General features: G+C 37.3%; 1 protein-coding gene across 1 annotated transcript; it reads left to right on the plus strand.

Moving 5' to 3' along the window:
* The first annotated feature begins 871 nt into the window (after window positions 1–871).
* On the plus strand, window positions 872–21,941 carry LOC121322611 (sentrin-specific protease 2-like). The gene is made up of 18 exons (XM_041262776.1): window positions 872–1,103; window positions 2,766–2,821; window positions 3,132–3,247; window positions 3,575–3,659; window positions 3,741–3,828; window positions 6,984–7,149; window positions 10,846–10,955; window positions 12,609–12,697; window positions 13,275–13,332; window positions 14,004–14,064; window positions 14,930–15,028; window positions 15,732–15,890; window positions 16,153–16,284; window positions 16,530–16,733; window positions 18,488–18,567; window positions 19,472–19,556; window positions 19,697–19,792; window positions 21,006–21,941. The coding sequence occupies exons 1-18, from the start codon at window positions 886–888 to the stop codon at window positions 21,066–21,068; spliced, it is 1,965 nt and encodes a 654-aa protein (XP_041118710.1). The 5' UTR covers window positions 872–885; the 3' UTR covers window positions 21,069–21,941.
* Window positions 21,942–26,774: the final 4,833 nt, after the last annotated feature.

Genomic DNA, 26,774 nt, shown 5'->3' on the forward strand with positions numbered 1-26,774 from the left:
TTTTCCGCTGTGCACGCTGCAATACGTTTAAAATGACATTAGTTACAGTGGGATTACCACTAAAAGCAATTTCTATGGCTTTGAAACCACAGGCTGATGCTCGTCTCGTACGATCTGGGTCTATTCATCTTTTGCTAGACTGAACACTCAATGCCAAGTCCGTATACCGCCACGAATTGGAGGGGAATGATAGATGTGAAACGACTTCTAATTGGATAATTTATTACACTGCTACTTTCTTTAAAATTGGTTCTCGTTTCATTTTCAGCGATCTGATTGGCAAAACGATTGTATATTATATTTGTTTATTTAGCAAACCCCTTTATCCAAGGCAATTTATTGAGACTAGGATGTGTGAAAGATAGGTTTTGTCTTCAGCCAATCCCTACTGCTTGGCGGCAATGTCCCATGCCTTGATGGTTATTTTTGACTTGAATCAGCTGCAGAGTCACTTACAATAACGTCTCACCCAAAACAGGGAGCACATGGAGGTTAGGTGACTTACCCAGAGGCACACAATGAATTAGTGAATGAGCCAGGATTTGAACCGCAAACCTCCTGGTTACAAGCCTCTTTACTTTAACCACTGGGGCCACGTGGTAGTATTTGGATTATAACACCTACTAAAGACAAATGAGAACGTGAAATAAATATTTGAAACGCGCACAAAACGAGTTTTTTTACCTGGGTGGCCTTCCATACCCGTCTGCAGAGACACACTTAAGTAAATAACACAAATCAAACACTGGGATGCCAGCTGTCCACTCAGTTACTCAGCCACATATCTACCTTTGAAATGCCACCAATCAGAATGTTTCTCAGGCTGCAGCCACTGTGCAATCATTTCAATATGTCTTCTTGTGGCGTGCGTTTGTGTTTTTAACAATGATAGATTATGGTGGACTATTTAACACAGCTTTTCCTTGGCTCTTTGTGATGTATGAATGGATCGTTAACAATCTCGGTTCATTCTTTGTCCCCAGTTCTGGGCAACCGGTGCGGAGGCAGTCTGCGGCCGGAGAACAGCACAGCTCTGTAGCGGGCTCCTCTTCGCATCGCCCGCAGACAAGCAAAGTCAGCCCGGCTAAGAGAAATTACCAGAGGTCGGTGTGCAGTGGGTCGGAGGAGACAAAATTGAGAACTAACAACATTAACACTGACAAAATTGCGGTGTATCGGCGGCGTATCCTTGGGTCCCTAAAACCCAGGGATTTATACCGATATATATATATATATATATATATATATATATATATATATATATATATATATATATATATATATATATATGTATATATATATTGTGTATAATATGTGGATATATGGTATATATATATATATGTATATATATATATATAATATATATATATGTATATATATATTATATATATATATATATATATATATATATATATATATATATATATATATACATATATATATTTAGTAGAATAATAGTATATATTATATATAGATATATATATTAGATATAGTATATATATATAAAAAAATCGCTACATATGTTTTTACAGTTATTGGGGAATACACATAACAGCGATAACTTTCATTAGTCATGCGTTTTATGTGTTTTAACTTAGTTTATGCGGTAAATATCTACTGCAGTAAAATAGCTAATTTATCCTATTGTCACAAATAAAGCATTTTCAGCAGTAACATATTTTTGATATATATATATATATATATTATATATATATATATATATCAAAAATATGTTACTGCTGAAAATGCTTTATTTGAAATTAAAGATATAGTTATTTATTTATTTATTAATTATTATTTCTCCCCCTGGCTGTGTTATGTAAGGCCTTCACCTAAATTCATATTTCCCTGCTGGGAAATGTGTAGTAAAAGTTTTTGTTATTAGGGCCCTACCAAATTCACGGTACATTTTCTTAAATTTAACGGTTTCAGCTATTTAAATATTAAACTTCCCGATTGTGTAACAAAGCATTAACATGTAGTTAAAAACTGCAAAATATAAACATTTAAAGCCTGAAGTTAACAAGCACGTGACTAACAGTAGAAACGCAAAAAAGAAAACGACACTGAAATCCAGAGGATCGCTCTTGCGTTTGTTATTATTAAAAATTAAAAAAAAATAAATAAATAAATAAATCATGATTTTAAACGTGATTGTATGCAACAGTAACTCCAAAACTGTTCTGAAACGCTGTTTTTCTTCATTCCTGTCTGAGGTGTAAATATCATTATGTATTTAGACACAGCTCTCTCTGCATCAGTTGGAATTGGCAGACAACGCGGAGTTTGGGATAGGTGTGTAGCTGAACAATATATCCAGTGTCTGAAAATAATGACATTCAGTTTGTTTATTTATCTATTTGTCGTGCTGTGCTTTTAGTGTATTTCTGCTCATACAACTACTTTGTTTATAATTAGCTTCCAAATTATTTTACATGATCCGCTGCAGTAATAATTGTAGCACTTTCTGATTTATTTTGGGCAGTCGTTTTAAAATGTAGTTCAAATTTGACTCGCCTGACCGTACTGCAATACTAAACCCGCCCCGGGTGCTCGTGTCTACCAATCAGTGAATAGAGCCCAGTTAGTGGCTGTTGTCCAGTGTCAATCAATAAGTCGTGTCCAGTTAACGATGGGCTTTCTTTTTTAAAATTAAAACAAACTAATAATCTCATCAGGAACCTAACGGTACATATAACTGCATTGGATTTGGCCTTGGTGTAATCTGCTGTAATATACTGTACTCTAGCGCTGTCTCTCTGCAGCATCCGTTCACCATTTGATGACACGGAATGGATACAAATTAAAAGACCACGACTGGGTATGCTCCTTTTAAAATTATTAAAGGTAGATTTAATTTGTTGTGCTTCTGCAACAAAGAGGTTGGGAAGAAAGGAGGCTACTGCAGCCCCTTTGATGTAGCTACCAATGAATGAATACGTGTTGCTGTAGGTGTGTCAAGTTTTAAGGTGTAAAACTAAACGTTTAGATTACATTTATGCGATATTGGCCACCAGATTATTTTTGCACATTAATAATTTTGTACGTTAACTGTGTGGTTGATTTTTGATACCTGATTTATAATATTGCGCAAGCTGGAATGTAACGGTATTACCTCTCGGTCTCCCTAGATGGCATTGTCAGTGTTGTGAAAAGGAGGATGACAGGAGTCACAGGCTTCTTCAGGTTTCACAGTCCTCTGACTGCACCCAACAGCGACTCCCAGGGTGTGGACTGGGATGACCAGGTTGGTTCACAGATTGTTCGAAACCAGAAACATTTACTGGACAAATCCACTTGCCCAGTTGCAATTACAACACAATGTCTAAGAGATTTTTATTACTTCAATTACCTGGGACCTGCTGAAAACTCTGAGATATCGGGCCCATACGTTATCTTCAAAGCAGTCAGCAAAGTTAAATGAGTCCTAAAATAGTTCCCCAAACTTCTGAATGCAGTCTACCACTATGAAGTAATTGTAAAATATACTTTTGAACTTAATCGTCCATTATGGTAGTCATTCCCATGAATACACGTGACCACCCTTTTTTTTTTTTATTCATTTATTCCAAAGGTTGTCCCAAAGCCATTGTTTGGGGTTGGTGAAATTCAGAGACTCAGCCCAGAGAAGTGTTTAAGCAGAACAGAGTTAAAACTGGGTAAGATTAAGCTATTAAACTTCTAATGACTTGGTTGAAAAGTGATATTGGGTTTGAGTTGTGTGCTGATTCTGTTCCCAGAAAATCCAACAGAAGGAGGTTGCGGCCGTTCAGAAAAGACCTGGCTGGTTTATCGATCCAAGGCTGTGCCGTCGTTCACAAAACCGAGGTGGGAACCTGCCATTACTATATATACCTTTACTTTACGGCTGGGACAATGCATCGAATCGTTGGAATAACGATTGATGGATAAAATAACCATCGATGGTTAACCCCCCCCCCCCCCCCCCCCCCCCCCCCCCCCCAAAAACGCATTAATATTACCATTTTATAAGAGGACTGGCAAAATGTAAATCTACAGTCATATTCCTTGACTTTCATTTGGTTCCTTTTAAATAATAATAAAAAAACCCTCCCCGCGCACTACTATATTGTCATTGTAAGCAGGACAAAAAAAAAAAATCTAGGGAAAAGGCTAGAGGTAAGCTTCCATGCATTTCAGAATCAGATTTTGCTAGTTAAATTGTTAATTTAATTTTAAATAATGCTGTCAGATGTTTGGAAGGTTTTTTGTTTTTATTTTTTGTTTTTTTACAAAATAATAAAATTTAAAGGTGAAATGCACGGTTTGCTGAGTTTTAATGAGCTTCTGTGGCAATACCGCCAAACTGCGGGATCATTTAGTAAAACAGCACCACACAAAATACAACAGCGGGAGCACAAGTAAAAAAAAAAACTAAACAACACCTTCAGTGACTGCTTATTTTGGAAAGAAAGTTGATCCAAAAAGCATCGGAGCAAAATAAATAACAGGCCTAATAGTGGATGTTGTCACACAAGATGTCAGACCTGTTAGTATAGTAGAGGGAGCTGTGTTTAAAAATCTGATTGGGAATCTTGCTCCGGGCTATGGAATGCCCTGTGGAAACACAATCTCCAAATTCATTACACTGGACCATGAACGTGCAAAGTAAATGCTTTCACAGGATTTAAGTCAGGAGTGTAATTCAATGTCTATCACTACCGATGTGTGGACAAGCATGGCACAAGAAGCGTTTAACAGTCACCTGCCATTACATTAAGCAAAACTGAACTTGAGTCAAAAGTATTACGACACGAAAATTACATGAGAGACACATGGCTGTGAATTTTGCAGATGCAATTAATCAGCTAAACACATAGTTTGAAGTGGCTACAAAAGTAATAGCTTGTGTTCATAAAAATACGGCCAACGTGTAGAGCAATGTCTTTGCTTTCTGCAAGCGGGTGTGCTGTTACTTTTTGGTAGCGTTGCAAGTGTGCATGACACAATATAAATCTCTGCATTCAGAAAAGCTTGAATGATGTACGACAAGTCGATACGTTAGTGGCAGCAACAAGGAGACTGGTTGCACATTTTAAAAAGAGTGAGATGGCAACAAGTGTTTTTAATAGAAAACAAATAGAAATGCTGAACACAGAAAAGGCACCACTTAAGTTAATACAGGACATACAAACAAGGTGGAACAAAGTTTATTTTATGTTTGAACGCCGCCTTGAATTAAAATGGCCAGTTATTGATTTGATGAAAAAATAACCAGACACGCTTTCCCTACCTAGCAGCCTTGGCAAAGAGCATGTTAAGTATCCCTGCAACATCGGTCCCGAGCGAGCATGTGTTCAGCAAAGCAGAGATGCTTGTGAACAAACTCTATTCTTCTTTGAAACCGGACAATGTGGATGCCATAATATTTCTGAATAAAACAGAAAGTAAGCTGTGGAGAGAGTACAGACTTTGTTACATTGGATTTGTAAAGAGTTATTCTTGTGTTCCCCGTTGGAGTTTTGTGGGTTTTTTTTTTTTTTTTTTTTTTTTTCCTCTAATCCAGTTGCTGTCAAGACATCTTAAGGTCAGACAGTAATATTTGTAATGTTTTATTAACTTTTTGTGGGGAACCTCGTCGACAATGTGACTAGACATAAATAATTAGAAATGTGTAGTTTTAAGTTCAACTGGAGAAACATTTAACTTTTTGTGATCATTAGATTTGATGAAAATACACCACCCACTCTATCGCGGGTGTGAGGGTCCAAAATAAATCCGCTATATATTGTGGACCGCGATATAGCGAGAGACCCATAGAAAAACAAGTAGGCTAATAAATACTGTACAACCACTCCCTCGTTTTATCGGATGCGTAAGGGTCCAGTATAAATCCTCAATGCAACCTGCTTTTTCTCATTTTTTGTATAAAAAGCAGCACACCATTTTAATTCGTACAGCAGAGGGTAATTGCTTCTCATCAACTTCAGTCTCCAATTAATTTCATGAGTCTTCCTCTTCTTTCTCAAATGCACAGACCTGCTGTATTGAAATAATCAATTCCCAACAACATAGGAGGCTTGTTGCTAGGGAACTGACATCACTGCCTTGTGGCTTTTGCTAGTGCTACATGTGAGCACCATGTTGGCTAAAGTAAAAGCCACTTCAGCAGGTAGATATTTAATTTGCTTTGTGTTATTGTGAAATACGTGTGTCTATGATAACAATACAATAGTAATGCTTTGTTTTTAATTGTTTTGTATATTTTTTGTTTATGATGTGCGAAATAAAACTAACAGTAATTGTAAGTGCCTATGTATACTGCAGCTAAGGCATACGCAGTTAGACAGTAAAAATGGGGAGCAAACTTCAGGATCGATCCGAATCCACAGTATAGCAACGGGCAATATAACGAGGGGTGGGTGTATATGTACTTATTATTTACACGCTTCTTTTGTGTTCTGAAAAAACAATGCATCGATGCACCAGGTCTTTATGAAAATTATGTATCTATAGTAAAAAAGAACAGCTCTTTTTCAACTTTAGGCTGGTGCTTTCATATAGACCCTTTTAATATGCATAAGAATCCATGGCACCGAGACACTAAAGCAATAATCAGACTTAAAAAGCCCAATAGTCAGTGAAAATGTCAGCATTGAAAACACATTGCTGTGTTGGCCAGTTAACTGAAGTGCAGACAAATTAAAAGTACTGTATTCACTCCCAAGAATAGTACACCTTACAAAATGCTTTACTAGCTTAAAGTAACCATCAAGCTTTACTATGTTTTGCTAAAGTTGATTTGTTTTTCAGATTCACAGGGTGTGCAACGTTTGTGTTTGCTAACATGTTACGTTTATGATGAAAATATACTTTTAACAGTTCTCTGGGCATAATAAAAATAAACTCAGTTAGAATGCAATGACTCTCTTTGAAGCAAGCGCAAATGCAAATTTTCTGAGGCGTATACAACCATTTTAACGATAGAAAATGATCAAGGAACAACCTGTTTTGTTCTGCAGTGTGACCAGTGCAGAGAGTTACTCAGTGAAGATGCAAAGCAGGAATCTGCGGAACTGCCTTCACCAGGGCCTCCTGCCCTCTCGACTCCCCCAGGGCTGTGCAGCACAGTCTACAGCAAACACAGCCAGCCACACCCAAAGGAGGCGCTGCCTGGCAGCAGAGGAGGTGAGAGGAGATCTTCAAAATATGACAGATTTCTGTTGCTGTCACCATATCTGACTTAATGATCATTTCCACTTTGACATCATAATAAAACATTTTTGGTTTAAAATCCCTTTTAATACAATTTGGGTTTTCATTGGTTTTGTTTACATAGGCACAACGCAACATTTTGACAATCTCTCGCTTGTTTGAAATCCTGCCAAGAAAAGAAAACTAAGGAAAACCTTATGCAAAAGTTTATTATCCATTTAAAAAGATAGTATAACGGTGGATATGTTTTCCTGGAAGTTTACCTCAGTTACTCCCATGAAACTGTTACCGCTTGTAACGGAGTGTACATTCCTCTCTATCGGAAGGCTGCAGACAGCTTTCAGAACCTGAATGATTTGAGACGAGAGCCATGTGAAATTCTGGGACGAGCCACCAGCTGCTGGTTCTTTTAAACGGGGAGCCTGATAGCTATGCAAACAAAAGTTACCAAGGCAGAAAGAGGAAAACCTGTAAAAGGAGACAGACTGATTGTTCGAAAGTCCAAGGCTAATTGTTTCCTAACCAACACTCAATTTGCTGCTGAGTTCAATTCCATATTAAATGTCTAAAATTTGGTCTGTGGTGGGTAAATTTCACGTACTCATACGCCACAGTGGAGAGTATGGTTTTTGTACCCTTAACACTTTGAATGCCAGGGGTGTGAATTTGCGACAGACCACTGTACCTTTAATAAACAAAAGCTGTTGGCTAAAACAACAAGAAACTTGAAAGTTCTGCTTTCGATTGGTCTATTATTTAGTGTATGCTGTGTTTTGTATTTATTTTTTAAGCAGTCACATATGAAAGTGATGTTGCTGACAACCAAACAAAACCGCGAAGGTGGTGCTTGCGCTGTGAAGTGGTAGGGCTAGTTTTCCAGACAGTCTGTTAGCATCTCTCTCGTTTTAAGGGTTAGTTTCTGATATTTACTTAATTTAAATATAAAAAGATTTTTATAAATCGCTTCTGTTAATAGGATAGCATAAATGTCATCCGTCATTCTTTAGATGTAAATCACTGTTAATGAGAACTTGTAAATACTGCTTTAAAAAAAAAAAAAAAAAAAACAGCTTACTGCTGAATTTGTTGAAGTAATGTTTTACATGTTTTCTGATTTGATTTACAATTTTTTTTTTACAAATAAAAATGCTACCACAGAACAGCAAAAACAGTTCAGAAAAAGTTGCTGAAAATGCTGAACTTGTTTATTTAATTTTAGAATGGCAAAAAAAATACACTGCAATGCAGGCTTCTGGTTTTTTATTTGCCGACCAAGATAGTCCCTGAAAGTTGTGATCCTCAGGACAGTTTAGTTAGAGATAGGAAGAGATGAGGTAGGAGAATGGGAAAAACTAACTAAAAAAACTGTATTGTATAGAAGTGTAATCATATTTGTTCTACATATCTACCAAATGAAGACATAAACAAACTCTAGGGTTTTCTTGAATTGTTGCATTATATTTGTATGGCTTAAACGCATCTATTTACATATTTTTAGGTACAGTGTTCTTATTATTTATGCCACACTTTCTGTTAGAACCTTTCCGATCTGTAATTTACACTCATTCTATTTTATTATATTTTATAACAAAAAAATAAACTAAAGTTTAGCAAGCATTTGACTCACTGTTCCCATGTTGTACATTTTTTGGGGGTAACTGCAGAAAATAATGATCAGGCTTGTGAATGAATATTAGGCTACTGACAAGCTCACACTGTCCAGTCTGTAACACCCCCATTTCTCAGTGTGTGGAACCTTTTGTGTTGAAAACCAAAAAATGTAAGGCCAATTAAAGACTCAGATATGTAATTGTTAGATAAACCAGTAATTTTATTCATTAATGTATTTGTATTGAATGAACTATGAATTATATTGTAATACAGGTCTCTACAACATTTAGTTTTTGGGTTGTACAGTGAACACTTTTAAATATGCATCTATGGTCTCCCTATATAAATTAACAGCATTGTTAAAATTTATTGTTGATGTTTTGTTAATTAAAAAAAACAAAGATTAATTTAAAAAACAAATACATAGTATATTACATAGTTTTAAAAAACTATCCTCTGCTGAAGACAGTGTTTATTTATTAGGAAATTATTTCACATTTACCTATATTGGATGGATTACCCAGTTTTCCAATCAAATAATAAAATGCATTTACAACCAACCATTTCATAGCCTGCAAGTAGGGGACATATTACTAAATCACGCAGAATGTTGGTGAAAGACAACACTGTACGGGAAAACAGTGTGGCATTCAAAGTGTTAAGACCGGTTTATATTCCATCGTTCAACTGCATTTGAGAGCAAGGCGACCTGCGAGCATCGCTGTCGTGTCGCCGTGCAGTTTATACTTTCTAACGGCAGTCGCCCTGCTCAAACTGCAGTTGTTCAAATCAACTGAACTTTGACCTCGTCGCAATGGTTATTACAACGCCAAAATGGATGAGCGGTTGTTTGTCGAGAAGCTCCTCTGTGTTTATGCAGTCCATAGAGCTGAATGTGAAGATCAGATGAAAAAGGAGAACATACGGGTACAACTGCAATCAACTATTTTAACCTCACAAAGTGTAACTGGTAAAGTTTTAATTTTATTATTTTATTATTATGACTGTGCTAGAAGATTTTTTTTTTTAAATCTAGCGTAGCCCGTCCAATATTTTCTATAATAGTAATAATAATAAACATAATAATTATATTTTGCGAGCTACAAACTCTGAAAAGGGGATTCAAATGAGTGCTAATAAACTAATGCAATCACGTTAAATAAAGTAAACTCTTATTTGGTATTTAAGTTAATTTTGGTGAATTTACTATTTACTGGAATCCGTTGTATCTTGAACTGACTTGTTTTAAAGCTTGAGAAAACACAGTAAGTTAATGTTTAGCAGATCCTCGGTCAGAAAGTGTGACAATGGAACATAGCATTTATTTATTTTTAATTTAAATTATTTTTTAATAGTATTGGGTTGATGAACAGACCGGGCTAAATCTAGGAATGACAAACAAGCACATTGCTGAGGTAGAAGGAAGGCAGCTGCAAGAGAACATAAAAGGGGCAAAGTTCCTGTCAGTGATGTCAGATGGTTCAACCGATAGCGGTGTCATAGAAGAGGAGCTAGTATATGCATGCAGTCTGTGCCCAACACATTTCGGAAGCTATATCTTCATTCATGAGGCAGACTGCTCATGAATGTTAATTTTCTTTTGTCGTCGTCGCCCCACAAAAACGCTGTTGGCCGGTAAAATGTCTGTGTGGCCGGTGGATTTTTCTATCCACTAGCCAAAGTTAATCTCAAGCCCTGGTGTCCTCATAATTGACCATGTGTGTGTAATATATATGTACACTTTACAACATAAAGAAAATGTAGGGATTACCAGTTCAAAACCTAAATTAACCATACCTTTTTTTTTTTTTCTGCACTAAAATCAACTTTTTCTTTTTTAGCAAAAAAAGTCTAAAAAATATGTGGGGATATTAACTTTATATTTGTCCTACCAAATGATAGCAATGCCATGTAATTGGTGATTAGATACTCTTGAGGTTCCGATGAAGGACTCCTGAGCTGACAGAAGGGTTCTGTGAAAGAGTGCCTGTTGGATTCCTGCTTTAGATACCCAGGGGACTGGCAGAGGCAGGTGATTGGTTATGGTCTGTCTTTCAGAGTCTGCAGGAGAGTGGTAGAGAACAATACAGACGTCTACTGGAGCTGGTATCTGAAGATTACTGGAAAACTGGCAAGCAGGTGCTGTTTAACAGACCAAAGCAGTCCATGTAAGTATGGCTCAAAGAGTAGGAAATGGTGTTAAACACAGTGGGTCTTTTTTAAATATCTGAACGGCCCCTCTAACTCTATAGTAATCCTGCAGATGTTTTCTGCTAAGGGTGGTTTTTATGATTGCCTTATTACCATACAATTTAAAAAAATTCATAAATAAATAGACCCCCATGATGGCGAAGCCTGGCAGATTGTTTTTGTTATTTTGGTTACGTATCCTTGGTTATGGTTAGGCTAGTCCAAATATTTTATGATTGGGTTTTTTTTCCTAAGAGACCAAGAAGTATTTTTAACAATATTGTTTTGAGAATGGTGCTGTGGCAGTAATAGTTCTTGCTGCTTCTCGAATACCTCGTTTCCATGGACAGCCAACTCAAGTCGACTCGAGTGTGTTTGAATTGGTCTGAATTCTTCCAGCACAACAACTCGAGTTGGTGAAAAGGAGGCGTTTCTGTGGTTTTCTGGTTTTCAACGTGAGTTGGGCAGGAGTTTGCGAGTTAGAGGTCAAGACGTGCATTCGCTGCAGATGGTATTACAGTCAAATTGTCAATGATTTCTAAGATAAATCCACATAGATATTCTTTCGCATTGTTTCGTGCAGTACAGATATCTCTGGCAGACTGGTGTGCAGAACGGGGAAAGAAGCAAGGGACAAGGGAAATAATGTGTCTGGTGTCAAAGTGGATTTGAGAATGGCAGTGATGTAGCCAATTTGCTTGAAAACCATTAAAAGTAGACCGACATTTCCATCAAAGATTTAAAAAATCTGGAATTGATCTGATGCGATCAAAAACCCAGAGGCAGTGTAAACTGCGCCTGTTACTGCAGCAGGACTGTTCTTTTTTATGTTAAGTATCTTTGGGTGTGTGTGCTGTCCTCATCCCCCGTCCCCCCCCTTCCCCCTGGGTTTATTTAAGTAACAGACAAAATTGTTTGCCAGTCTGTAACAAAATGATTGAGTGTTAGTGTCGATACGCTGTAGATATTACTAAAGACACCCACCGTGCAGGTATCTCAGAGTCCATGAGTAAAACATAAATAAATTAGTTCGCACCATATTAAAAGGAGCTGATTTTACCAGTGTTTGCTAGTCTAACTGATTAGAAGGCCTTTTTTGTTGTTCAAGTTGCTGCAGTGACATTGTAGATGCTAGTGTAACAAGTTACTTTAAATGAGATACTGTTTTTAGTGGACAGATTTCATTAAGTAAACATTTTAATCTTTTTGGAATTTAAAGTATAAATGCAAAACTGCATTGCATTTTTGTTTGTGATTGTGAGAAGTGAAAAACGACAATTCAATTCAATCCCCCAGGGTAGCAAATCTGCCGAATTTAATGGTAGCCAAAATGTCCCGTTATACAATATGTTCCCGCCCCCTACAACATTTTTGATTGACATTTAGTGATGTCATTTCCTCCCAGCACCAATTCAGACTTTAAAATTCAGGCCAGGCCGAGGAGTGAAATCGGTCCAGAGCATTCGGGCTCCCGTCTGAACTGGGAGCCAACTCGAGTAATTTGAAAACATGGAAACGGAGGTGTGGCGGGCAACTTGAGCACGTACCCGGGTTTTGTGGTTCATGTTTACTATCTCATGTTGGAATGTATACTTTAGCTTCTCTCCCTGTCTGTCTCTTTGTGTCGGTAGATCTTCAGCTTCTTGTCAGTCCAACAATTTCAGGCCAGTCGACAGAAATGCAGCCTGTTGCTCGTCATCAGCAGTTTTGCCAATGCGAGGTAAAGCCCCATCTGACTTTGTACAGTTTATTGACACTAGTTCTGTGACATCAGTTTGACAGAGGCATGTTCACTTAGACAAAAGTCTCCTCATGCATGGTGTGATGGAACACTGTTTTGATTTGGTTTCTGTTTATTTACCTCCTGAATTTGAGTATTTTTAAGTTCTGGTTGTTCCATTGGACTGAAACAGTGCGTGCAGATTGATCAGTGATTGTAGTTCTCTACTTGGCGTGAATAAGGATGTGTGATACCAGCCAATAGTCAACCGAAATTAAGGCTGTTAAGGTTTAAACAGTAAACAAAAATACAAGTCCTTTTACAAAGTGTTTTCCTAATCCGTTAAGTGAATATGTACAGTTAAATGAAGATCCTGGATTGATTTTTTTTTCTTCATTTTCTCATCACTTAAGGTTATCATGATGCATTGTAAATCACAGTAATTAATAACTGAAAATAAATATAGAATTTGAAATAAACGTAAAATATATAGGTGAATATCAATACTATGTTTTTGTAATTGAAAATGTAGATTTACAGCCTTACTAAATGTAACATGGATTTTATTTTGTTGCAGCAAACTACCGTGCTTCAGTATGGGGGGATGGTAGTTTTTCAAGACAAAGTCAGGATCGGTAAGGTGTTCTGTGTCTCATTAAGTATTCTTGTGAGGAAATGCTTTTATATTTTAGTAAGGATTCAGTCACTCTTTCTTCCTTATTCAAGGAACCGTTTGAGACTTTGTTTGCAGGGTTTATAGAAACTGCTTGGGAGATGTGCTATCATATTGCTGTTGTGTGCTTTTTTGTGTTATGGGTGATAAAGACCACATCCTTCAACACATTGAGTTTGTCAAGTTTGAGTGTCCTCTATTAAACCAGTATACGCACATACAGAGGGCAATCCTAATTGTGTAAAAAAAAAAAAAAACACAGTACCTGAAAGGTTAAAACTATTTGTCTAAAATGTATTTAGTGTTTATTGGATTACAGCCAAATGCAATCACACATGTATGATGCACCTTTGTGTGTGTGTTTTGTTTTTATTTTAAGCGTCGTTTGCCACACGTTTATCCACTCATCTCTGGCACTTGAAATAGTCTTTGCGTTGCTATATGTACACCTTGCATGTGTGACTTTTATTTCCTGATAAGAGACCATTATGTGTGTTTTATTTGGTTGCTGTTACAGGGATGCTTGCTTTGTTCACAAAAAGGCCAATATGTAGAGTGAATGTAAGCATGCTTTCTAATAAGTGGAAGCTACTTATGATTCTCAAAAACAGGAGTCTCTATTTCTATTCACAGAAAGATTGATTCACACATTCTTAATTTGTGCAAGCAAGCCGCAGAAAACAAACCAAATATGGTAAGAATTTATTGCAACTTTAGACCAAAAAAAACCAAAATAAAAATATCTGGTACTTCTTTTGGTTAAAGAAATTGGTTTGCAAAACCATACGTGTCATTTCACCAGGAGGGTAAAATTGTCCCCAACCCTTCACTGACTTTTTTTCCTGTCGATAGCCAATCGGCTACTTCCCCTATTTGACTGACATGCTTTCATCCAGTAACATGCTTTGACCCAGAAAACATTGCTGAGGTGAAATCACCCAGGACATGCAAGTGCAGTCAGAGAACCTGACCAAAAGACATAGAAACTGAGAGCTTCCTTTAACCTAAAGTAGCACCAGCTATCATGTTTTAAAATGAAAATACATGTGTGGTATAACATGTATTTCTTTCAAAACTTCACCTTTTTGCTAATGGAAGCACAAAACAGGTAAGATTCATAATTATTTTGTTAGCTACAATTTTAAGAAACGCACATACAGTATACTGTAAAATAAAATGAGTTTACTAGCATCCAGCAATCTGACTGATTTTAAGTCAGAGATCACTCCTTGCACCTTAATGCTGGCTCAGTTATTACATTGAGCATGTCTGGTACCAGCATGAATCAATCAATCTTTATTTTATATAGCGCCTTTATCACAAAGCGCTTTACAAGATGCAGTAACAACAAGAAAATCCATAATACTTTAAATACAGAGAAATGCATAATACAGTAAAAAACTAATACTTTTGGTGATGTGACCTGACCTAAAAGTACAAAACCAGACCTTGTACATAAAGCTACCGATAAACTTGCGAGAAAGAAAAGATCTGTTTTTTTTGCAACCGTGTTTTTGTTTATTTGAACTTTTTTTACATTTTGTTTGTGTGGGCAACAGGCAGGAGATGGTATGGGAAGACTCGGCGAGAGGCTTCCCACCACTGCATTGTCATCATCAATCCTCAAACCTGATCGAGGGAAACCTGCCTCCAAAGAGGTAAGAGGCAGGGTTGGGGATTTGTGTTGATTGAACGGGAATAGGAATTGACCTCAACAGTGGAAGGAGGGTTTGTTTATGCCTGTGTCTGTGTGCGGTGGGTTGATATTTTAGAAAATAACACTATGTAACACAAATTTTGTTCCTGGGTAGTAAGTGTTATTTCCTAATTGCTTGTGCCTCAAAAGTATAGAAAATGGCTATTATTCCCCACAAACTTTGCTTTTATAAATACAATACAGTATAATCGTAAATCTCGAAAAACTACTCACTTCTAAATCTTTTGTAGTCATTTTTGTATTACTTTAGTATAAATACATGTTAATTTGGATTCATATGTTGTTTTTTTTCTGACTTTTTATATGAACAAAAAGACACATTTGCCCATTTTCCCACTGGAAATACTGGTATTTTGAAATATCATTGTCCTGGTCACAAAAGCAAAAAAAAAAAAAAAAAAACTGTTTCACAGTGTAATCTGTTGTTATTTACTGAGTCGAAATCTATGCTTTTACGTCCAGTAATCATCTTTCTAAAAAAGCAAAACCTTTCTTGATTCTTCTCCAGGATTGTGATTTGTACAGCCCTGCTTTAACAGAAAAAGACAACTCTGTACGGTGACTTTGTTTTCAGTGGTGAAATGCAGGCACTTTCTATAGCCATTGTCTATTTGTAACTTTGTGTAATGGTGCTGCATTAACAGAAGCAGACTCTAGATGTGGACCTGTCTAAAGATGTTGCAGCTGGCTTGAATCTGGGTGACAGTGAGCCCACTGTTTCAGCTAGAGTACCAATCACCCACAAACAACCAGCTCCAGCAAAGACTGTTCAAGTAGCTGAAGAATTCCCTCCACTAACTCAGGTAAAGTTCAATTGTAATGTAGGTCCTCCTTTTTTAATTTCAATAACTTATTTTAGGTGAAATTGAAGCAGATATGCATGGTGTCCTACAAGTAGGCCTAGCAGAGTTACATTTTAATTGATGTCAAATGGTACTCCCTGCTTTTCACACTGGTAACAGTATAAAATACTGGCATTAATATAAAAGGAGTATGGGTGGTACTTGCTGCTGGTTCTGAAGGTGCTACAATAACCAGAGTTTTATTGCTGTGTGTTTCAATAAGGAAATGGAGCAGGCAATCCACAAAGCGGTGGGTCACAGAAACCCTGACGAGGTCCTCAGTAGCTCTTTCAAATTGAGGATAACCCGCAGAGACCTCAGCACCTTGACTCATCACAGCTGGCTCAACGATGAGGTACAGCACAATAAGGGTAGACTGTGGTGGTCTTATTGTGAACACATTTTGATCTTCAAGACATACTCCATGATAAATAAATAAAAAAGTTGGTGGGGGTTTTTTTAAAAGCTTAATACGAATTAAAAACCAATCTCATGTTGTGCTTAACTACGTAAACAACATCAAAATTGTACTTTAAGCTGAAGTACAAAAGGAAAGCAGATTTTTCATTTTCGAAAAGAGTGATATTTGTGTTCTTGCAGGTCATCAATTTCTACTTGAACCTCCTGATGGCCCGCAGTGAGCGGGAAGGATGCCGGCGAGTGTACGCTTTCAGCACCTTCTTCATCCCGAAGCTGCGTGCCGGAGGATACCAGGCTGTGAGGCGCTGGACCAAGGGCATGGATTTATTTGAGAAGGATCTCATCCTGGTGCCTGTGCATCAGGGAGTACATTGGTGTTTAGCAGTAAGTTCATATATACAGTGCCTATAGAAAGTCTACACCCCCTTGAACTTGTTTCACATTTTGTTGTGTCAGTGCCTCAGAGTTTCATTCATTTAAATGAGGATTTTTTTTTTTTTTTTTTTTTTTTTCCATTTATCTACACACCATACTCCACACTGTTAAGGGGGAAAAAAGTTTTTATTGAGAAAAAAATTCACCTGGATTTGTTTAGAGACACCCCTCCTTAACACATACATATTATTTCTACGATCGAGGTTTTCACTTGGCCTGACAAGGGCTCTTTTTGCCGAAGTGCTGTCCAAAATTGCCAGCTCTCATGAATATTCATGAGCACACAAGTCGGGTGTGGTTTGATCTTTGGCTTGGTTGTCAGGGATGGGATAGGCAGCAGTTGAGTGTGAACGAGATTGGCGGCACTTAGTTCAACTTTTTTCATAGAGGGTTAATTAGGTCTATTAGCTTAATTAGGTATATTTTTAATTGATTATTATCATAATTTAATATTTCAGTCACTACAATTAGGCTTAGGCCTACTATTAATTAGGCTTATATATATACGTGTGTGTGTGTGTGTGTGTGTGTGTGTATATATATATATATATATATATATATATATATATATATATATATATATATATATATATGCTATATTGTTTATGCCTTAATTATTTAAGTGTCTTATTAAAAAACATACATTGTATGTCTATGTAAATTAATAACAACTGTTTCATTTTAAAAAGTTGCAAATTGACATCTAAAAAAAAATCAGTATTGTATTTAGCTCAGTTGTCTGAACATTTTAATACAGTAGTCTAAAAGTACACAAAATCATTGTCACTTAATTATAGTGCAATAGTAGTTATGAATGGATTATATGGATTATGATGAACCGACGCGGGACAGGTGGAGCCTGGTAGATCGCCAGCTCGTTACTGCATCCCCAGGAAGCTACAGACAGACACAAGGCATTATCTGCATCCATGGATGCTCCAAGGCCATGTACATTACGGTCGGTTTAGATTCAATTGAACAAGTATTTCAACAGAACTAGAGTTGCTATTGTAAAGCATGGGCTTTAAATTGTGATTCTCTTATACAATATATAAAATATACAAATAAAATAAATACAGTTCACCTATTATAATCATTCTGCTGCTTTACGTTGTTCATAATAACATTTCTGCTATTACATATAATGTCAAAATAAAAATATTACACGGCATGTGGACTACTCCTTTTTTTTTTTTTGCGCTGAAACTCACCTTTGTTAGTCACACACAACGTCACGTTTATTTATTATTCTCTTAAGCTTTATATTTGATCTATGAATGTCAATGTAGAATTAAGTTTTTTTTTTTTTTTTTTTTTTTTTTTATATTTCTTCCAATATTTTCAAATCAAACATTACTGCAATCTACCCGATATCAAGGATGTAGAAATTAGGATCTTGATCACTGGCTATCCCAACCCCTTGACAGCCTGGTGCTGGACGCATGCTCTGTTAAATACTCCTCAGTTGTTCCCCCAATCAACAGTCTGTCCTGTGACCTCTGTGATGTATTTGACTGTGATTTCATGCTCTATCCAAGTCGTAATTTTGCGAGTTGTACTCTTAACTTTTTTTGATTTGTACCTGTAATTACAAGTACAAATTCTATTTATGCATACAAATATTTTTGACTCCCGCCATAGAAAGCTATTTGCTGATATTTGCTTTTTTAATGTATCCTCCTTTTTTCATTTTTAAATATTAGGTAATAGATTTCGGAGCAAAGACAGTGAAATACTACGACTCGATGGGCCAAAGAAATGAAGGTGTTTGTCGGATTTTATTGTAAGTTCTAGTTGAAGTGGTATATCTTTATTTTCTTTTCTCTGTGTTAACCTCTGTTCCGACTGAATAGTATTTATCTAACCAAGCGTTCATCTGTTGGACATTGCTGTACAAGTTGTATCTATAACGATCAGAAAATATATCTGAAAAGTTGAAAAATTATTCCTTTTGGATACTAGATGTTGCAGGAGGCTTTTGCATAAGCGTTTTACTGTTTGGAGGTCCGAGTTAAATCTGTCTTTGGTTTCAAATAGAATAAGTTGGGTTGGACAATTATTTTTCTTTTCATTGATGCTTGGAGAAATAATTATGGTACGGAACAAGTAGAAGGAATGTGGCTTTGCAGTCCTGGATGAAACAAGAACTAAAAACGGACATGTGCTTTTACTGATGGTGCTGTACTCTATTGTTTTTTTTTTTTTAAATTTAGTCGTTGCCAATTATTTTTATTTTCTCCCAATTTTGAAAATGGCTGCGCTGACTCGGGAGCGGTGAAGACGAGCGCACGCTGTCCTCCAAAGCATGTGCCGTCAGCCGACCGCTTCTTTACACACTGCGGATTCACCATGCAGCCGCCCAGGAGCTACAGCATTGGAGGACAACGCAGCTCCCGGGCAGCTAACAGGCAAGCCCACAGGCGCCCGGCCAGACTACATGGGTCGCTGGTGCGCAGTGAGCCAAGGACACCCTGGCCAACCTAGATCCCCCCCAACCCGGTGACACTCAGCCAATTGAGCTCCGCCACCTGGGAACTCCCATCCACTGTCGGCTGTGGAATAGCCCAGACTTGAAACGGGGACGTCCAGGCTATAGGGCGCATCCTGCACTCGCGCAGAGCACCTTTACTGGATGCGCCACTTGGGAGCCGAATAGAAGGTCTCTGTCTTGTGTTTTTTTTTTCTAGGCTTTACTTAAAAGAAGAGTTTAAGAGCAAGAAGAGCAAAGATCTGGAGGTTTCAAAGTGGACTGTGACTAGCGCAAAGTCAAACGTATGTGTGAAATATTCAAGTTGAAGGTTAGATGTCTGTCACTACTCTTATCCTTCCTGTTCATTCCCAGATGGTGTGTGTGTGTGTGTGTGTGTATATATATATATGTATATAGTTGTGTGTTTATGTTTTCCTCCTAGGAGATCCCTCAGCAGATGAATGGCAGTGACTGTGGGGTTTTTGTATGTAAATATGCAGATTACATCACAAGGGCCAAACCTATGACTTTTACACAGGTATGTAAACACTTTGCCATCTTACCAGCGGCAGAACCAACTAGGCCTTATTCTGTGCGACCTGTACGGTCAGTTTCACCAACCCTGATTACCTTACCTGAATTACTGATAACATTACAAATAACATTACTGACAATCACGGTCTGTGAAACTAGCTAATGGTGTAGAGGAGGGACTATATTTATATTAAAAAAATATAAAAATATACAAATTCTGCTACATAATTATAACTCTTTCAAGACTGATCGATCATACTGAAGTGGGTACATACTTGAAACGCATATCAATGGATAGGGGAGTGACTGACATTCACTTCTTTCCCCCCCCCCCCCCCCCCCCCCCCATATAACATCACTGAGAGGGTAATTTAGCGTCTAAAGGGAGTAGACAATTTATAGCAGCCCGGCTGAGACAAAGGCATAAACATAATATCACAGGAACTTGTTTAGAGCTAATAAAAATGGGAAACGCTGTAAATCTGATGTGTTTGACTTAGAATTATATTAGAACATGTATTCTGTCTCATGTATCTTAATATATGTTTTTACAACATTTATAAATCTCAAGAAACAAGTGGCTATAAGCAGATTCTATTTCAGTAGTGTGAGTAGTGTCCAGTATTGCTTATAAAGACCCTGAGAATAAACGTGTATTATGTAATCGCAGTCACTCAGGTAAAACAATGTCTTGTGATTTGCCCAAACATCAATATTTGTCAACAAAATTTTCAGGGAGTATTGTAAGGTTCCTTGGGTCATAGAATAGTGTGTTTGTTTGTGTTTTTTTTTTATATATATATATATATATATATATATATATATATATATATATATATATATATATATATATATATATATATATATATATATATATATAATATATCTCCAAGCAGAGTACATAATAAATACTTCATTTGAAAAATAAAAAATAAAAGTTTGTATGGTTACTGACGTACTTTATAATGTTCACCAGAGTGTTCTGAATAAAAGGACACAGTTTCCAAGATGCTACTGGAATAAAGGATTGTTTAGTGACACCTTTTTGTTTTTGTTTTTTTTAATAGAAAAATGGTCCTGGGGGAGCATCAGACTGAAATGCTTAGTCCTGAAAGGGATACGTTATTTAACCAGGTGAAAAGCCATTGAGAACCAGTTCTCATTGTGATCCATTTTTTTTGTTTGTTTGTTTTTGTTTGTTTTTTTTTCTCCTATAGCGCCACATGCCCTACTTCAGAAAGAGAATGATCTGGGAAATCCTGAGCCAGAAGTTACTTTAAAAGCCTGAGCGGAGCCTGAACCATCCACCACTACTGTGATGTTCTTGAACCTGGATTTCTCCTCATTCAGGCACAAATCTCTGTGTGTGTGTGATGGTGACACAGCCAAAGCATTTCCAACAATTCTAAAGCATCATAACCCAAGGTTCTGTGTGTGGTGTTAGAATTGTACATACTATATTATTTGAAAGATGAAGGCTTTTTGTTTGTTGTGAAATCGAGAGCTAACAGCATTTGTATTTGTTATTTATTTTTATTTTTTTTTTACTATCTGCAAGTGTTCATAATCATAGCTCTAAAATAAGCTAACCAGAGCTGTAAACGCAATACTTTGCTTGTATTTAAAAAGGGTGAGGCATAAATGATTTATTTTAAATATTACACCTGTATATTAGGTGAAATCCAGCTCTTACCACACTTTTTTTCCTCTTGTACACTAAATACATTTAAATACATTGCTTTGTTTTACATTAGTTTACAAGGTACAGATTCAGTTAATGTATTTAAACTATTCTCCTCCCAGTAGTACCCCTGGTGGCTATCTTGCTAAAACTAAATTGCTATGTAAGTTATAATATTTAAGTTATTTGTAATAAGCTATGTTATTTATCCACAAACGTCTTTATTTTGTGAAACAAAGTGTTCTGTTCTGGAAAGAGTAAAACTGAAGCGAGGATAACGGGTCCCTGGAGTATTACAAAAAACTAATAACATTGATAAAACGATTGTGCAAATTTAACACACTTCAGTGAATCTGTTTTATATTTCTATAAATTCTATTTTTTTTATTTTAGAAAAAGTATATAAGGCTATCAAGTATTTGTTTGGTTGTGTGCAATAGTGATTTCTAAATAAATAGTTTATTTATTTGTGTCTCTTGTCCTGTGTATTATGTTTTGCAGATTTCTCAAACTTCATTTATTTTGAAATTGTTCACTGTCCCAGCAGTGTGATAAACAATCTTTCATTGGCCCTATGAATATGTTTTCAAATAGTATCTCCTTCTGTTTCTGTGTCTGGATCAAGAGTAGTTTTGTCCTTGTCACAGATTCGGAAATCTTGGTAGAAAAGTACTCCCAAAAATAGTGAAGTCAACATTGCAAAAAAGAATTGCAAACATTGATGTTGTAGGAAATTGTGATAAGGTTAGAGAGAGAGAGCGAGAGCGTGATTACACCCCCTTTCAAAATTTTCACCTTGTTGCCTTATAGCCTGGAATTAAAATAGAGATTTATCTCATCTCATTTATCTACACATCATACCCCACAATTTCCAAGTAAAAAACCTATTCTTGAAATTTTTAGAAAATTAAAAATAAAAGGCGAAATAGCTTGGTTGGATAAGTGTAATGGCAATCCTAAATTAGTTCAGGTGTAACCGATCGCCTTCAAAATCACACACCAAGTTAAGTGGCCTCCCCCTATGTTAAATTGTAGCGATTCACATGATTTTAGGATAAATTCAGCAGTTCCTGTAGGTTCCCTCTGCTAGGTAGTGCATTTCAAAGCAAAGACTCAACCATGAGCACCAAGCCGCTTTCAAAAGAACTCTGGGACAAAGGTGTTGAAAGGCACAGATCGGGATGGTTATAAAAAAATATCAAAGGCTTTGAATATTCCTTGGAGCACGGTCAAGACAATTAAGAAGTGGAAGGTGTATGGTACCTAGATCAGGCCGTCCCTCCAAACTGGATGACCGAGCAAGAAGGAGATTGACCAGAGAGGCTACCAAGAGGCCAATAGCAACTTTGCAAGAGCTACAGGCTTTTATGGCCAAGACTGGTCAAAGTGTGCATGTGACAACAATATCCCAAGCACTCCACAAATCTGTCCTGTATGGTAGGGTGGCAAGAAGGAAGCCATTACTCAAGAAAGCCCACCTTGAATTCCATTTGAAACATGCAAAGAAACATTCAGGAGATTCTGTAGCCATGTGGCAAAAAGTTTTGTGGTCTGATGAAACTAAAATCGAACTTTTTGGCCTAAATGCAAAACATTATGTTTGGCTCAAACCCAACAAAGCACATCACCCAAAGAACACCATCCCTACGGTCATGGAGATGTTTCTCGTTGGCAAGGACTGAGGCACTTGTCAGGATAGAAGGGAAAATGAATGGAGCAAAGTACAGAGAAGTCCTTGAGGAAAACCTGCTGCTCTCTGCAAGAAAGCTGAAACTGGGACGGAAGTTTACCTTTCTGCATGACAACGACCCAAAGCACACAGCCAAAGCTACACTGAAATGGCTAAGGAACAAAAAGGTAAATGTCCTTGAGTGGCCCAGTCAGAGCCCCTACCTAAATCCAATAGACAATTTGTGGCCTGACTTAAAGATTGTTGTCTATCATTGCTCCCCAAGGAACTTGACAAAGCTTGAACAGTTTTGTAAAGAAGAATGGTCAAATATTGCCAAATATAGGTGTGAAAAATTGGTAGAGACCTATCCCAACAAACTCACAGCTGTAATTGCTGCCAAAGGTGCTTCCACCAAGTATTAACTCAGGGGGGTGGAGACTTATCCAATTATGATCTTTCAGTTTTGCATTTTCAATATATAATTTTTTTCTCAATAAAAACCTTTTTTCCCCTCAACAGCGTGGAGAATGGTGTGTAGATAAGTGGAAAAAAAATCCACATAAATGTATGAAACTCTGACACAACAACAAAATGTGAAAAAAAAGTTCAAGGGGGTGTAGACTTTCTATAGGCACTGTATGTGTGCGTGGATTGTTTTAAGTCTGTAATATATAGTAGTGAAACTACTGCACAACTTTCATATATTTTCGTTTCAGCCATTTGTACAGTAGAGGGTGTTGCAGATCTGTGGCATGTTCCTCTGCAATAATTAATCTGTCCGTGTGCGCCAGTACTTAATAGGCACTGAGATAATAAAAGAAAAATTAGGTATAGTCTGTCTCTATTGATTTGAATGTACTATTACTCTAATATTGAGATACAGCTAAATTAGCTACTTCCAGTCTTTGATTCCATTGTTCCAGAAAAGCATGTACAATATTTAATTGAATCAACAGTTTCATATGCATAGCCTCACAGGAAGACTTGGGGAATGGGGAACTGGGCAGTAGTTTTCATACCGGGAAGGAATATAATTGAAAAGTGATTGACAGCTTCCAGGAAAGGGAATGCATGTCAATACATTAAAATTATGTTTGAAGTGATTAACTTTTTTTTCATGCTTCTACTATGTAAAAAAATAAACAAAAAAAAAAAAAAAAAAACTTGCTTTTAGATAAATAAGTTGTTCTCAGTTATGTTTTTGGCAGTGTGGGTGAGATGCCTTGCCTTCCAGTACAATCAATCCAAAGTGAAATTGCTCCCCACTTTTAGCACACTAGGATAATGCAATTTCAATTGATAGTATATGTTCTATTGAGGGATGTTTCACTGTGTACAGAAAGTTTTTGAAGGACAGATGATCTGTTTGCTCCTAGACAATATTGTGGTCTTAGCTTTTATAGCCAGGCTAATTGAAGGAGCTGCTCTGTCTGAAACTTTCTGACTTTCTATTCTTGCATGTTCATGCAGGCTTTTTTCAGTCAGTAAAACCCTTTTATTTAATTTTTGTTTTTACTTATGATTACCCTGGCAACAGGGACCTCCCTGTCCATCTATCATTAAAATGTGCTGCATGATTACTCTTATTACTAGTGGATGGAATGTAATCTACTTTTGCAAGGGGCAATACTAAAAGAAACATAGAAAACATAAAAGTCAATGACTAGACACAATTAAAAAATACTTCTAGTCCAAACCTTTGTCATATATTTATATACATTTATTTTAGCTGCATTACAAATGCCACCATTGTAGATGACATACTTGTAATGTTTGAAAAGCTGGGTTTCAGTGAATAGGGGGTACTGCATGCTAACAGATACAGTCACAGCATATATAAGCTCAGTTCAAAGAAAATAGGAAGGTCTTCCATAATCTTTTTATGAGTAACCTTTTCCAAGTCGAACAATTTAATGGGTTGCAACAGGTTTCCATAGGGAGTAGGATAGTATAGAGCGTTGTTGTGTTAATAATGAGTACCTTAAACCATCTTTCTCATATTGCTTCCTTCTGTTGGCCAGCCGTTACAGGAAAGAGCGGCCACCGAGTCTTTTGGCTTGAGAACTACTTTCCAAAGATATGCCATGACTGAACCCTCTATAATGCAATTCTCTTCTAGAAAGGGGGGAGCTTTTACAGTGGTTACCTGGCTTACACCACCAGCTTTTGAGGCAGAATCTTTGAGCCAGTGTCAACAAGCACAAAGCTGTAATGACCAGGGTATCTATCTAAGCTTCAATCAATACTGCAGCAGAAACTTGGGCTTCATTTAACAGTGGGGTGCTTGCAGTATGAGCTGGTAAGCAGGTGGAGTGGGGTGCACCCTCCAAGCTGTTTGTTGCCGGCAGGGTCTGTGTTCCTCATGCCTCCACATGTGCAATGGAAGTGGAGAGAGGGAGCTGAATGAACCCAGCAATACAGTCCCGGAGAGGACCTGGCACCTGGGCTGCGTGCTGACAGACAGCCTTGATGTGGTCAGTGCCAAAAGCACTTCCAGGCTGCAGCACTGATGCCTGGCATTATTTCCAACAGGGCTGCCAGAACCCTGTTTTACAGCTTGGCTCTGTTCAATGCGGGTCAAGTCAAGGTTGGGGGGAGCCTTCAGGTTTTTAAACTTCAAACCCCCCCCCCCCCACACACACACACTTTACTGCTTATATTTGCGGGTGCATCTACAGTTCACCTTCCATGGGGTATTGTGATTCTGTATATAAATTCATTTTATCAGTGCTGTATATTAAGTGTTCTGATCCTGGAGGGCTGGAGGGTTAAGATGCCCTTTTATAACATTTTGTTCCTTGAAACTTTTTACAGGTGTGCAGTTTATTTTAACGCGTGAGCTTCCAGGCTGGCAGACTCACCGCTAAAGATTCTCCTTAGTGACAGACATCATGGATGAATCAGTGTGTTAAGGTGCAGGTTTTACAGGGAGCGCTCTCCGTCTGATGTGGCTGCAGAGCTCCTTGTGTGCAGAATGTTCAGCTGGCTGCTGCTGTTCCGCTCCCTGGTAGAGACGCTGCCATTGTACGAAACCCTCTGTGGTCCATCCACCCTGTTAACTGTGCATTATTGTACATCTCTAATAGGCAACAGGACCTTACTGTAGACTTACAGTAACTAATAATGAGCTTGGCTAGCTGGACCAACAGGCTTATTTTCTAGCTTTTCCTGCCTCCACTTTGGGGTTGAATTGTGTACATTAGTCTACAAAGCAACCACCCACTTTGGCACTATTTGCCAGCCTCTGCTTGAATGGCTGGAAGTGATCAAGTCAGGATTGAGGTATGCTGTGAGGAGGCTTACCAGCACTGTTCCTTTGTGGCCTCAATTCTATAATTCTGCCAAAGTACAAATAATAATAATAATAATAATAATAATAATAATAATAATAACGACTACATATTTGATTTAAGATCATGGAAGGGTCTCCTTTTTTCTTTTTTTTTTTTTTACTTATATGAGTCCCACACATTCTGTGACACGTTAGTCCCACTTGATCAGTTTTATACTGGTGTTGTGATTTTTGTATTCCTCTCACTTTTGTCACGTTGAATTTCTGAAAGAAGCACCTTTGATAGGAGTGTATATTGTCTGCCACTGAGCAACTGGAAGGATAAATAATAATCAGGATAA

The sequence above is a fragment of the Polyodon spathula genome, chromosome 11 (assembly GCF_017654505.1).
Source record: "Polyodon spathula isolate WHYD16114869_AA chromosome 11, ASM1765450v1, whole genome shotgun sequence".
In the NCBI taxonomy this organism is placed as follows: domain Eukaryota; kingdom Metazoa; phylum Chordata; class Actinopteri; order Acipenseriformes; family Polyodontidae; genus Polyodon; species Polyodon spathula.